General features: G+C 32.2%; 5 protein-coding genes across 5 annotated transcripts; 2 read left to right on the forward strand and 3 right to left on the reverse strand.

Annotated features, from left to right (window-relative positions):
• The first annotated feature begins 2,778 nt into the window (after window positions 1–2,778).
• Window positions 2,779–5,325, forward strand: Clp (cleavage and polyadenylation specificity factor subunit 4). Its single transcript, XM_069111507.1, has 4 exons — window positions 2,779–3,409; window positions 3,640–3,843; window positions 4,001–4,190; window positions 4,266–5,325. The coding sequence occupies exons 1-4, from the start codon at window positions 3,307–3,309 to the stop codon at window positions 4,627–4,629; spliced, it is 861 nt and encodes a 286-aa protein (XP_068967608.1). The 5' UTR covers window positions 2,779–3,306; the 3' UTR covers window positions 4,630–5,325.
• Window positions 4,891–7,781, reverse strand: Abp1 (Actin binding protein 1). Its single transcript, XM_069111493.1, has 5 exons — window positions 7,416–7,781; window positions 6,843–7,011; window positions 6,542–6,774; window positions 6,295–6,472; window positions 4,891–6,218 (listed from the first exon to the last, which is right to left on the reverse strand). Exons 1-5 carry the CDS (start codon window positions 7,496–7,498, stop codon window positions 5,457–5,459), a joined length of 1,425 nt encoding a protein of 474 aa, XP_068967594.1. The 5' UTR covers window positions 7,499–7,781; the 3' UTR covers window positions 4,891–5,456.
• A 202-nt stretch (window positions 7,782–7,983) lies between these two features.
• On the forward strand, window positions 7,984–9,023 carry LOC138179069 (U6 snRNA-associated Sm-like protein LSm2). Its single transcript, XM_069111515.1, has 4 exons — window positions 7,984–8,242; window positions 8,325–8,392; window positions 8,464–8,554; window positions 8,638–9,023. The coding sequence occupies exons 1-4, from the start codon at window positions 8,240–8,242 to the stop codon at window positions 8,761–8,763; spliced, it is 288 nt and encodes a 95-aa protein (XP_068967616.1). The 5' UTR covers window positions 7,984–8,239; the 3' UTR covers window positions 8,764–9,023.
• LOC138179065 (carbonyl reductase [NADPH] 1) lies at window positions 8,638–10,325 on the reverse strand. Its single transcript, XM_069111509.1, has 4 exons — window positions 10,156–10,325; window positions 9,787–10,047; window positions 9,474–9,712; window positions 8,638–9,391 (listed from the first exon to the last, which is right to left on the reverse strand). The coding sequence occupies exons 1-4, from the start codon at window positions 10,171–10,173 to the stop codon at window positions 9,079–9,081; spliced, it is 831 nt and encodes a 276-aa protein (XP_068967610.1). The 5' UTR covers window positions 10,174–10,325; the 3' UTR covers window positions 8,638–9,078.
• An 11-nt stretch (window positions 10,326–10,336) lies between these two features.
• Window positions 10,337–13,541, reverse strand: Pop1 (POP1 ribonuclease P/MRP subunit). The gene is made up of 3 exons (XM_069111483.1): window positions 13,107–13,541; window positions 11,653–12,984; window positions 10,337–11,571 (listed from the first exon to the last, which is right to left on the reverse strand). The coding sequence occupies exons 1-3, from the start codon at window positions 13,228–13,230 to the stop codon at window positions 10,523–10,525; spliced, it is 2,505 nt and encodes an 834-aa protein (XP_068967584.1). The 5' UTR covers window positions 13,231–13,541; the 3' UTR covers window positions 10,337–10,522.
• Between the last annotated feature and the right edge of the window lie 20 nt (window positions 13,542–13,561).

Raw genomic sequence — 13,561 nt, forward strand, 5'->3', positions numbered from 1 at the left:
GAGGTGAAACTAAAGAAAGGAGAAAGGGGAAAGGGAAAAGATGAAAGAATAAAAAGATGGAGTATTCAAAATGCCGATATGCCGACATTCAAACTGGGATTGAGCGACGCGCATACACAAACAGCCTGAACAATTTGCCAAATTTTAATTTGTTTGCACACGATATTATAATCGAATCGGATCCGTGTCAAATAAACTAAACAGAATCACGTAATTAACGCGCTCACCGTGGACACGAATCCTGTTTGCTTTTAAGCATCGTTCGAAGCGCAACAGTTAATGAATCAAGCCTGAGCACAGGTGCTTACTAACCGGAAATAGATAACGAACCTACGTCTCGCGAATCTTTACGTTTTCAACGAATTATCATCGTCGACTATTGCCAGCGAATTTTAATCTCGGGTCAGTTTAAATCGCACATCGACGAAAACCGATAGCGGATGTATTGTAATCCGGGTTACAATGAATCATAGTAATCGCTTTTCTTTTCTTAGCCAATATGTATCGTTGAATAAGACGATGTTTCGTGTTTCATAAGATTCGAGAAGAAAAGCAAACACAGAAGGTCAATGAAAATACTTGAACGGCGAATCGAACAGTTAACATCCTGCCTTGTTACGCGGGCGGAAAGAATGTAAGAACAGCAATGGCTTATCGAAGAATGTTTGAGAGACATCAAATAACTATGTTCGAGTATTTGATGAAATTACTCGAATCGCAACAAAATGCGAATCTCACTACCGTCGTATGACTGACGAAATATTGTTACGGACAAGTAAGAGCGAATAATTGTTGCATAAATTGCCTTATTACGTAATCGCACGCAACTACAGCGTCGTAAACATAATATTTTCTCAACAACGATAGAGACGTTTATTTGTTGACTTATCCTATGTAATTTACATAGTTATTCGATGTCGCTACTATTGGTCATATTCTTTAAATACGATATTTAATAAAAGAACGAATATAAAATAGCAAAAGTAAGTTCTTTCTTCTATTAGGCATATCTTTTCGAAGCAAGTAGTATCGAGAACTTTCGTCTATAAATATGCCGAATGAATAATCTCAATTGATCCATAAAAAGTGTCGAGCAAGAGTGTACGAAAAATCTTAACGAAGGAAAAATGTTTTCCTTTCTCTCGCTGATCAATGACTATGAAACTAACATCCGATGCAATATTTTAGTGTTATTGCTTTAATCGTGTAGAGACATAGATATGTAAGTACATGCATGACGTTATGAAATCTCTCGACCCTCTCGACTGATCAGGAGTAATCAGAACGGATTCGCTGGGGTTCTGATTTATCACTGACCTCCAATGAATTATCACCGCATACATAGAATTCAGAAATGTTATCTACTGTCAACATCACGCGAATTGTATTTAACCTCTCTGGTACGGCGCTCGTCCGCCGTGTACTATCATTTAACGACCGCCAGCAACAGCGATTGCGTATATTTATTATTGACTTCAGTCGACACTCTAGCATGGGGATGCGTTCGGTGGCTACTGGCTATAGTGGACGCTCGTACCGAAGACGTTAAGTGATTGGTATTTATCACAGGGCTATGGAGTCGGAGTTGGATTTCGGAAGGAACTTCGGTAATGGTTTAGAAGTTTATCCTCGATCACCGATATCCATGATTTTCGAATATGTTGTAAAACTGAACATTTGGAACAACTTTCTTCTCTCGCGAAAATATCGCACTTTCTTAGTTTCCGAGATATTCGCAAAAAAATATTGATAGTGTCGGCGCCGTACATAAGTTCTGCCTAGAATTGTGCGTTCACGACAGCATATGCGTCAGAATTAGTGTCGACCGTTGGTCCACGAGGCGTCCGGATAAGATGACATCTAACCCAAACCTATATAAACTATAAACAAAAGATAAGAATTAAGTTTGGGTTAAACGTCATCTTACCCGACCGTCGCGCTGTGAGGATGCAGAGTTAGAGGCGGAATTCATTGTAGTGATACTGTGACAATTTTTCGCGAATATCTAGGTAACTAAGAGAATGCGAGCCTGGAATTGGAAGCGGAATTGGAAAGAAATATGCTGAGTACGACTCCACGCTAGTAAATTTGACAAAAATCAAAAATATACTTAAAATAATTAAAAGTTGTAATAAAATTATTTATATATCAAAAATATTACTAATTTGTATCAAAATTTGCATCAAATTTGAATTTCTATCAAAGTACAAAATACAAAATATAGGTAACCCTTGTACAAAACGGCAGTCACATTCCCATGGAATCTCGTATTGAGGAAACTATTTTATAGCAACTATTTTGTAAGAACAAAAATACTTTATCAAGATAGAAGTATTGTCTATTGAATATTAGTAACTTAGCTATATACATACATACATATAATTAGTATGTTAACAATCTTTCATAAATAAAGTCGAGGTCGGAGTTAGAGTCGAAGCAAAAAAAAAGAGGAGCCGACGTCAGAGTGGGAAATTTTAATTGCCGACTCCGCAGCCCTGATTTATCATCCAAGAGAGTTGTATTAGCAAAGACTCTTTATTACACAAACTAACATACTCATCTTGGAAAAAGTTCGAATGTATGTATTTATACTAATCACCGAAGTGGTTTTTACAAAGAAAGAAACTTATTTCTATTAAATTTCCTTGTTAAATCAAATAATTTTCATATGAAAGAGTTTATTACATATTTACATTTATTTTGTATTTATTGAACTTCAGATGTTTGAGGGATATGTCACTTCATTACATGTATAAAGAAAAAGTTTGCTACATTTTTAACTTCTATATAATTGCTATGTATAAATAAATTGTAATTGATAAATTTGTAATAACAAATCGCAGAAGACGTAAAAACATTGAATTTTTTTAAGGTCGATAATTTGTTCGCTGACGAGTTTTCTATCAAAGGTAACCACGACTTTTTTCAAATCTTACTCAAAACAGATGGCGCTAAATTTCCAATCCAGAAAAAACTCTGTGGATAATAGTAGATAAGAATCATTCAAGAGCGCCAATGCGAAATAATGAAATAAAATGACGCCTTCAATCTTATCAACGCACGTGCAGAATAATGTTGTGTGCGAGAAATTGGACTTGTAATTTTCTTTGATCAATAAATAGTTCGAATTATTAAAATTGTTCAATGATGAATTAGTGGAAATATTACCAACAATGCTCATCAGTATTTAGAAATGAATGTTCCGCGATAAAAACTTTAGTTTAGCTGTGAATGAAGTTAATGCTTATTGTGTATACGGTAGTAAATAAATTTGTGATTGTGATTATTGATAGATTTTAAACAATAATGGAGTGTCTAGTGGCGAATGTGGATAATATGCGATTTGATATTGAAATTGCTCTTGACGAACAGTATGGAGCACTTCCTTTACCTTTTACTGGAATGGACAGTACGTGATAGTTTTCGTATACTGTATATGTTTAGGTTATCTTCTAAAAATGTAAAAGTAATTGGAAAATGAAATTGTCAAATTGCACACGTTGCTACTCTGTATTTTTTGAATAAAATATACTCTGTTATATCGACGATCTTCATTGAGATATTAATATTTTAATTTAAATCTATACTGTTTATTCATCGTTGATTAAATATATCTGTTTACTGTCTCGTTGCTTATAGAATCTACTGCTGCAGTATGTCAATTTTATCCAAGAGGTACATGTGTTAAAGGAGCCTCTTGTCCATTTAGGCACGTACGTGGAGATCGTACAATAGTATGTAAACATTGGTTAAGAGGTCTTTGTAAAAAGGGTGATCAGTGTGAATTTTTACATGAGTATGATATGACAAAAATGCCAGAATGTTATTTCTATTCCAGATTTAGTAAGTATATATAGCATGTAATGGTATTTCATTCTTATTTCTTCTAAGGTTCTACCTATGATAAACTTATAAATATCTTTTTATTGCTTTTTTAACATTTTTTCTTTTACTAAGATTTCTCAGTATAGGTATGTTAAAATCAGTTATGAATTATTAGATGCTTGTCACAATAAAGAATGTCCATTCCTACATATCGACCCAGAAACTAAAGTCAGAGATTGTCCTTGGTATGATCGCGGATTCTGCAGACATGGACCTTTATGCAGACATCGACATGTTCGTCGTGTTTTATGCATGGCTTACTTAGCTGGATTTTGTCCTGAAGGCCCAAATTGTAAATTTATGCAGTAAGTTTATCACCAAGTTAATATTTCGAATTGTTCTTATTTAGATACATTATTACAATTTTTTTCTGTTTTCAGTCCAAGATTTGAATTACCAGCAGTGCAAGATATGCAACCTAAAGAAGGGAAAAAGGTAATGATCACCTGTCACTTTTGTGGAGAAGGTGGCCATAAAGCAATTTATTGTAATAAAATGCCACCTGATGTACGTGAAGCTCAAGTTAGACAAGAAATAGAAGGTAATTCTCATGCTACGCATCACATGAATATGCATAATGGGCCACCACCAAGAGGGCCACAAAAGCCACTAGAAGAAGTCACTTGTTACAAATGTGGAACTAAAGGTCATTATGCCAATAAATGTCCAAAAGGACATTTAGCATTTTTAAGCCATGCTGGGGGTAGTGGAAGTGCTACTCAGAATCAAAATTACCGTAGATGATTTCACCTATTTTATTTGTGTAAGATTAATATTATGATTATGTTTCATTATTAGTAAAATCACTTGTCTGTAAAAATTTCTATATATCATATAGTAAAATAGGTTTAATACAATTAATTTCATATTGACTCGTAGTAAAAGATTCCAACACCTTTAAATAAAATAAAATAATTATAAATATTTTGTATTTTCTATAAAAAAAATTTGGTCAAATTAAAGAATGTTTAAAGGATATTTTGGGTTAAAATACTATGAAGTATATACTATAACAAATTTAATTTATTGTTTAAAGAATTAAACATACTCCTAAATACTCGTTATTACATTTTGTAAATGTATTTAAAGGGTATTTGCTAAATTATTAAATACGCTATATCTATGAGCGCATCGATTTTCGACGTAGAATGTTATAAAAAGATATATTTGTTTACCGCTAATTTATTTAGTTTGTGACGTTGAACATGGGAAGACGTACTTCGCCATTTGTATATGAAGTGGCATTGTAAGACTATTAATTTTTAAAATCTTGTTCGCTAAAATATTAACAATATTTATCTTTCACGTGATTATTATCAGAGATATTAAATTCCTTCGTTATTGGATGTGCATTTAATACCTAAACATAAGTTATTGTTTTATTTTAAATATATATTGTTTTTCTCATTCTTCGAAATACGTCGTACCTAAACACTGTTATTATTAAAAGAAAAGTGCAAAGTCATCAAAACCATGAAAATACTGAATGTCACTTTTATATGCGAAAAAGCAAGTATAGTTTCCTTTTAATTGGAAAAAGAGATCTTCTATTTGCACAAGAATATTTCTTATCATGTCGTATTATAATCAATAACTTCGACATAATTAGCAGGAAAAAGTCCATAAGTACCGTCGGGACCAAGACCTTGCCACCATCCTTCGTCAATAGCATCTATATGTGTAATAATATCTCCAGGATCAAAAGTAATTTCTGTATCATCAGCTGCCTGGTAGTCATATAAGGCTCTTGCTTTCATTCCTTCATTATTTGGGTCAAAATATAAGTACTGACCATCCATTTGACTGTACAACTCATTTTCAGTAATTGCTTCTTTCGTCGCCGATTGTTGCTCAGGTTCTTCTTCTGGCTCTGGCAATTTAGACTCTTGAACTTGATTCGGAGATAAAGATGCATTTGAAGCGGTGGTGGTTACTAAATCTAAGTTATGTGTTTTATTCACTTCTGTTTTCACTTCCTCTTCCACTTTTGTATGGAGTATCTCTTTTTGCTGACTCTCCTCGAATGCTTTTTTAGCTGCTTCTACATGACTATTCTTCGGTATATATTGTTGCTGCACTGGAGAAGACTTCATTTGACCAGCTGCCGAATTCTGTTCGAAAACAGCTCTTGCATTTATCGTTCTTTGAGCAATTAACTGTTGCGTTTCTTTACTTCTTTGTCGTCGCAATTCTTCGCTTCGCGATTTATGATCGTCTTCAACATCGTTGCTATAGTGTTGACTTGCGGCTAGTTGATTAAATTTATTATTCGCCTCCTCAGCACGTTGCTCCGCCAACTTTTGTCGCGCTATTGAATTTTCTTTGGCAGTGACCTACAAGTATATCAAAATTTAAATAGCAAAATATTCACTATTAAATAATAAATATAATAATATAAAATGTGTTTACTTGTTGTTCTCTGAGCATTGCTTCTTTTTCTTCTCTAGTTCTAATTTCTTCTTCAAGCCGTTGCCGTTCTTTTTCACATTTTATACGTTCTTGTTCCAGTCTTTTCTTCTCTTCCATTTCTTCCCTTTGCCAAAATTGATCACGTTCTGTTGCATTTATTTCTTGTTCGGGAATTACTCTGCAATACGTATCGTCTTTAAATTGGAAATTCTGATACTCTTATAATTAAAACACTAAAGATATATACCTGCGATATGTGGTACCCACAGGACCTGTATTACCTTCGTTTTCTCCACGTGGTTCATTAAATTTGTATGCCGAAGCTGTTGCTCTAGCAAGTTTTTCCATAATAGAATCCACTTCAACATCATCTTCAGAGCGAGCAGTAATCATTATATGTGCACCTTTTAATAATTTTTCTACATCCCTAATATGATTTGCACAAGTGCCCTTTCTAACAATTGGTGCTCCTTCTCCTTGCTAAAATGCAACTCATTTTATTGTATATATGCAATAAAATCATTAACTTTTTAAATATGAATTCTTACCCAATTTATTAAGAGACATTTTGGTAGACTTGTTTTAGTATCTATTACACGACAAAAGGCATACATGATATGACTACTATTTAAACGGTCAATCATTTCTTCCAGACCTCCATTTCCAGTACCAACCACTTTTAAGTTGTTAGTTTGCCCTTCGTATCCAAACAAAGCCCTATGAATGATAATAACTTAGTAAAATAAATTTAATTAAATAATGTGTATTATATATTTACAATCCCTCATTTTTAATTAAAAGTAAGAAGATATATTAATAATTAGTGAAATTCAATAAAGGCACAAAATTATTATATTTCGCATAAAATATTTCTCATTCTCCGTATGTGGAATGTTATCGACTATTTGTTTTACCGTTGTAAATGCTAATTATATATTTTGCGCTATTTATATCGATCGATAAATGTAAAAGGAAGAGTTACTTAATATATTATAGCAATTTATTTTGCAAGTTTTTGAGGATTCAATTGAACATTTGTGAATCTTGAAGATACCGGATTCATATCGACGCATTAGCCGGAATGATAAAATGCAACATAAGAGAAAAAGATGCAAGCCTACCAGTTAGTAGACGATTTATCGTCGACTACGCTGTGCCAAGCAGCCACCAAAGCGTCTTTATTTTTTGTTAAATTAATTGACATCTTTTTTGTTCAATTCATAAGAAAAATCAACCGTAACAACAAATCCGAAAAAGTTGCTACTGGCGAATTAATGTCACAGTTGCATCTTCACGTTTTGCCTTTTTGATTAAATGTCAACGCCCTTCTGTTACCAACCGCAAAACGATGGATCTTATCTATATAGGCAGCGTGCTTAAATCGATTACGAAGAACTAAATTAACTTATATTTAAACACACAAATATGAGCACACAAGTTTTGACGTATGCTAAAACATATTTAAACAAAACTTTATTGATGAAATCCTTCAAGACTGTTCTACAAAGTACGATTGATCACGCGTACCTACTGGCGGAGACCTCCAATCAGTAAAAGTAACACGAGCAAATAAGAGGCAAGATACAGTTGAAATATTTTATATAATTTTATACAGTATGAAATTATCGAATTTTATCTTGATTCGTATCTTTTATTTCTAAAAATTATCGATAAAAACAGAAAGTATGCTTGTAAATATAGATAAAAATTTTGTAAATAAGAAAAAATATTGATGAGATAAATGTTCAAGTCAATGTTTAATGGTACAAACCCTAAACTCGCAACGTGTATAGTGACACTTTCAAACAAATTGTCATAACAGCAATTTCGTGCCGGCAATCGAGAAATTAGTATAATTATTAGCTTCAATAATTGTATTTTCATTATGTTCATTAGATAATACGGTAAACGAATTTAAAAATTGGATATTTTTAGTTTATTAAAGATGGTAAGTCGAACGTTTTTCATTTGGCGGGTTAACCTCTGCTTCTTTTCATAATAAAATAACTTCTTTTTGATGCTTTTTATAGTTGTTTTATTCGTTTTTCAAATCCTTAATCGGAAAGGACGTAGTTGTAGAATTAAAAAATGATTTGAGGTAAGTTCATCAGAAGAAAAACTCTATATTATAATGTTTATAAGATCACTTAATAAAACTTTTGTATATAGCATTTGTGGTACTTTGCACTCAGTAGATCAATACCTGAATATAAAGTTAACTGATATAAGCGTGACCGATCCAGATAAATATCCTCATATGGTTTGTATTGCATATATTTATGATTTTATATGTTTAATAGCGAAGGAAATTGTAACAGAAAGTAAAAATACAATATCTTTCAGTTGTCTGTAAAAAACTGTTTTATTCGAGGATCAGTAGTACGTTATGTACAACTACCAGGAGATGAAGTGGATACTCAGCTATTACAGGATGCTGCACGCAAAGAAGCAGCAGTTCAAGCAAGATAATTTGTGCTACTATTAGATCTAAAAATACCACTGATTTATTTTTTACTATTAAAGCCAAGAATTGTGTACAATGAACATACAAACTTTGAATCTACAAGTGTATAAATTGAGTTTATATGTAACATTAAAAAGAAATAGTTTCTGTTTGTAACAATTCTTCCAAATTATTTGTTATCATGTGTATTTCATATAAAAAGAAGAAGAACTGCTAATCACACATCAGACTAATAAATTTAAAGATAATATAGTAAGTATATGTATATATAGTATATCTTTTTACAGCATTCATCCAAAATAACTCATATTGTTATATATTTATTCATCCTTTGTCCATTCCATTAATGATTTGTCATACCAGATATATTTACCCTTTATGTCTGTATTTTCTGGTAATAATGCAGCATATACAGGAGCCTCAGCACCTTCATCAGGCTTCAAGGTACCTTTATGACTAGTCATATCTGTGTCTACGTAGCCAGGATGCACAGCATTCACTACGAGATCTTCTCTAGTATCTGAATTAAACATTCTTTGATGAATTCTAGCTAAAGCAGATACTCCGACTTTGCTTGCAACATAGGCAGAATTTGCCCATCCTTTCTCTAAGTGAGTGTTTGTCTTTGCAGCACTGAAAATACAATTAAAATTTAGAATACATCCCATGGAACAAAGTAGATTGTAAATTAGTATATTTTTGAAATTCAACATACTCAATAAATTCATGCATAATATTGTCTAATTCTTCCTCTGTAAGATTTGGATCTGAAAATCTTTTCTTCAATGATTCACCAGGAATCTTTGATAAATGACCAGAAGAACTTGACACATGTACTACACGTGCATGTGTTTTCAATAATGGATAAAGTTTGCTGCATACTTTTCTTAAGCTAAAATAGTTTACTCTTAATGTTTCTTCAGCTTGCAGAGAAAAAGGTTCTGTAGCAGTTGTCTGTATATTTAATAAAATTTATAGAGAATATCTTTCGAAAAAAAAAAGAAATAAATAAATATAGTTTTAATTACCTTAAATGCAATAGCAGCATTGTTAACTAATATATCCAATCCTTGATATGTTTTTTGTAAATAATCATGAAAAGTAGAAATACTACTTTCATCAGTAATATCAAGTTGATGAAATTTTGGGTTTAAACCTTGTTTTTCAAGTTCTTTAATAGCATTCTGTCCTCGAGTAACATCACGAGCTGTTAAATAAACAACTCCATCAAATTGTTTGCAAAGATGTTTTACAATAGCAAATCCAATGCCTTTATTCCCACCGGTTACCTAAACATTCGATTTATCAAAATACGTATGATGTGACCGTTACGATATCAACCGCAGTTTAAGCAATAAAACTATACAAAGTTTTTATAATATATAATTTATACTTACGACAGCTACACGTGTCATATTGGGTATTTTAAACCAATTTTCCTATATGCGCAAAATAGTAATTCGAGGAGGTTAAACGTGATACTCTGATAATATTACGTTACACTAGATTGAATGTACTATAGCAAATCATCAAACATTATATAGTTGTGAAAAACAGCCTTGACAAACAATGACGAATGCGATATAATGATTAGATTTATTTATCAAATCTTTTCTTTCTTTTCCATTGTAAACAACTCAACTACCAGATATCATATATGTTACAAAACGGTATTTTAAAAGGTACGGTATTTAACAGAGTTCACTTATAAATTAAAATATTAAATAACAATTTATTACGAATAATACTACAGGATAGCTACTGTTAAATTACTACGTGTAATTTAGCAATTCTATATTGTCTTGTCTGAATATTTCTAACAAGAACAAAGGGATGTTTTTTATTGATCAGCTCAATTAATGAATTTAATGTTGCATATCCTAAACCTACACCTTTTGCTTTTGTAAAACAGAAATCACCCATTGTAATATAACCCATAATCTCTCTATCACAAGAATTTCGTACTTTAACACAATCTGGAAGATACAACTGCGACATTTTTTGAGTTTGCTTGCATATGGCTTCACGACTTCTTTCTAACAAATTCTTTAATTTATTTTCATAACTAAAACTTTGAAAATCTTTATTTAACATTTCACTTAATTTATTAGTTAATGTCTTTTTATGATGTATTCTTTGTTTCTTTAGCCGTTTTAAAAGAGCTAAATGATTCTTTCGGGATATTTTACGAATACTTCCATTTGGATCAACATTTAATTTTTCCACAGGACCTGACCAACTTCTATCGTTCTTAAACTTTTCTATGTCTTCATTAGTTGGCATACATATTATTGCAAATCTTTTAGGACGTCCTTTTTTCATAATATCTACTTTAACGCGAATTAAACAATTTCTATCTTCAAATGCACTTTGTAGAGTAAGACTTGATACATGATTATTCGATGTATTATATCTTCTTGTATTATCTTCTTGAACTAAGCTGTTTTGCAAGAAATTTAATAATTTACGATTTCTTAATACAAAAAAATCGTCTGTATCTGCCCATTCTCTCATTAAGATCTTCCATTCACAGAAAAAAGGACTAGAAATTCCGAATTTAACGAAGTTCACGCGCCTATTTGGTGGATAACGAAAATACTTTTCTTTTAGTTCCAATTTGGTACTTAATGCTTCTCTTGTATATGCAGGTGTATCTGGATCATTAATATCTGGGGATTGCATATTCTCACATTCAAATGGTATAGATTTTGATTCTCTGAGTGCACCAACTCTTACGCAACGAAATATACAAGCAAGCCAGAATGGCATTCCCCAATTAGATGGAAGAATAACATCTACTCCAGAACCTAACCCTGAAATAACATATTTATCAATCTTGATTATCTTTATTGATAAGAAAATTTTCCAATGTAATTGTTATTAATAAAAATTACCTGTTTTACTGATACTAGGTTTTTGAATCAACAATACTGGTATCTTTGCCATGATATTTTCATTAAAATATTTGTCATTATCTAGACCAGGTATTAAGCATTGACTTCTTAGTTTATTAATTGCACTTGTTGTTGCACATGTCTTACTGACTTTCTCTCTTATTTTCTGTTCCCAAAGTGGACTAGAGTTTGCATTTGTAGGAGGTACTGACACCATTTCAATTGTCTGTGTTTCTCTTTGAGGTCTAGTTCTTTTATCTGGTAAATGGAATCTTGGATCCAAGACAGTAAAGCCAAAAACAAAATTTGGTGGCAACTGACTAGGTGATTGTAACGTTTTTAACATTTGCCATAATTCTTCTTGAGTTTTCAAAGACTCAATATTTTCCTGATTATCGTAATACTTAATATGCCACAATTTATCAGAATTTTCATCTTCCTCGTAATCCATTTGATTATGATCTACTTGCATGGCATCCAATTTCAAATTAAGTATTTTATCGAATTTCGGCAACTGTAGAGCATTTGTTAAAACACTAGTTGTCAATGGTCCATAAAAACGAAATCGATTAAAAGTATTTTTATGAATACTCATTTTACAATTCTTTTTATTAATGTATAAGCAAGATTCCGTATTTTGATCACTCGTAGAAGTAGAATGTTCGTCGCTCAAGCGAAATTCAAAACTAGATATAATTTCCGCGAGGAAATCATCGAGGAAAGATGGATGTACCCAAATCCATATGGTTCTTAGATCAGATCGACTTGGTCTCCACAAAAAATGTACGTGACCGATTGGAAATTGAGGATAGCCATTCTTTTTAAAAAACATTACAGTTCCTTCTCGTGTGCCTGCTATAAAAATTTGTGCAGCAAATGTTAATTCGAGTGGATTACAATGGTTCCTTAAAGTTTCTTTCAAAATTTTCTCAAGGCCATTAATTTCGATACATGTATAATATGAAATATCTTGCATCAAGCAGTGTTTTGTCATCGCACGATAATTAGCCTTGAAACATTTATCATTCGCATAACTTGCGATTCTGTAGCCCCATTTCTCTATCATATGAAAACGTTTTGCATGCCAAATATGAGTTTCCAACCAAATTTTATTTCGTTGTCTTCGTTTATATTCAGCGAGTAAATTACGAGATCGTCTGCGATATCTACGCGACTGTCTTTTAATTTTTGGCGGCAATCCGGATTTAGTCATTTGATTTAAATGTGCCTCCTGTAATCGGCGGGGTAAACGCTTAGCATTATGGGACATGACACGCCTACGCATATATACCGGCAGTTTTTGAAATACAAGTTTCGTTTGTTGAGGATTTTCTGTAAATGCAATAATAAATAATGATTTAGATATCATTTTTCCCAGTGTATTTAATATATATTTATATGTTGTTAAGAAAATTTAAATTTATTAGGGTAGATTCGTGTATCGTTTAACATACCTATGGAATATGTCATTGCAGCAATTTCGCTAGCTCTCGCAGAAACAAGTTTCATAATGTGGACTTCATGTGGCAATCGTTGCGATCCACCTAAGAATTCATCGAATTGTTCTATTCCCGCCATCTCTTATATACGAGTGTTTAAAGTTTTGTTTACACCAAAGTAACCTGCTATACTTAAATTTATGTACAGTAGAACAGTAGAACAGTAGAAGAATATTATAGGTTATAGTACTATAAATATCCTAGTGACAAGCACATGTAGTCATCAGACAAAAATAGTTGTGAAGTATACGAATTGTGATTTATTGTACATTGCTTGACACCACTTTAATATTCAGATTCACGTGTAGTATCCATTTAAAGCATAGTTAAAAATACTTCAACTTGAACACAGAAGCGCCAACGGAGCTTGAATTAGCCGAAAGTATTTTAATCCTGTGCCTATAGGGGGC

This window comes from Bombus flavifrons, chromosome 4 (assembly GCF_040668555.2).
Source record: "Bombus flavifrons isolate JBK064 chromosome 4, iyBomFlav1_principal, whole genome shotgun sequence".
Classification (NCBI taxonomy): domain Eukaryota; kingdom Metazoa; phylum Arthropoda; class Insecta; order Hymenoptera; family Apidae; genus Bombus; species Bombus flavifrons.

Coding starts and splice junctions, on each gene's coding strand:
- Clp (XM_069111507.1), top strand. CDS start 3,307: ATGGAGTGTCTAGTGGCGAATGTGGATAATATGCGATTTGATATTGAA. Junction 3,844..4,000: donor TTATTTCTATTCCAGATTTA/GTAAGTATATAT, acceptor ATGAATTATTAG/ATGCTTGTCACAATAAAGAA. Junction 4,191..4,265: donor CCAAATTGTAAATTTATGCA/GTAAGTTTATCA, acceptor TTCTGTTTTCAG/TCCAAGATTTGAATTACCAG.
- Abp1 (XM_069111493.1), bottom strand. CDS start 7,498: ATGTCAATTAATTTAACAAAAAATAAAGACGCTTTGGTGGCTGCTTGG. Junction 7,012..7,415: donor GATAAATCGTCTACTAACTG/GTAGGCTTGCAT, acceptor TATCATTCATAG/GGCTTTGTTTGGATACGAAG. Junction 6,219..6,294: donor CAATGCTCAGAGAACAACAA/GTAAACACATTT, acceptor ATATACTTGTAG/GTCACTGCCAAAGAAAATTC.
- LOC138179069 (XM_069111515.1), top strand. Junction 8,393..8,463: donor GAATTAAAAAATGATTTGAG/GTAAGTTCATCA, acceptor TTTTGTATATAG/CATTTGTGGTACTTTGCACT. Junction 8,555..8,637: donor CAGATAAATATCCTCATATG/GTTTGTATTGCA, acceptor AATATCTTTCAG/TTGTCTGTAAAAAACTGTTT.
- LOC138179065 (XM_069111509.1), bottom strand. Junction 9,713..9,786: donor ATGCTGCTATTGCATTTAAG/GTAATTAAAACT, acceptor TTAAATATACAG/ACAACTGCTACAGAACCTTT. Junction 9,392..9,473: donor ATTATGCATGAATTTATTGA/GTATGTTGAATT, acceptor TTGTATTTTCAG/TGCTGCAAAGACAAACACTC.
- Pop1 (XM_069111483.1), bottom strand. CDS start 13,230: ATGGCGGGAATAGAACAATTCGATGAATTCTTAGGTGGATCGCAACGA. Junction 12,985..13,106: donor TGCAATGACATATTCCATAG/GTATGTTAAACG, acceptor TTGCATTTACAG/AAAATCCTCAACAAACGAAA. Junction 11,572..11,652: donor ACCTAGTATCAGTAAAACAG/GTAATTTTTATT, acceptor ATGTTATTTCAG/GGTTAGGTTCTGGAGTAGAT.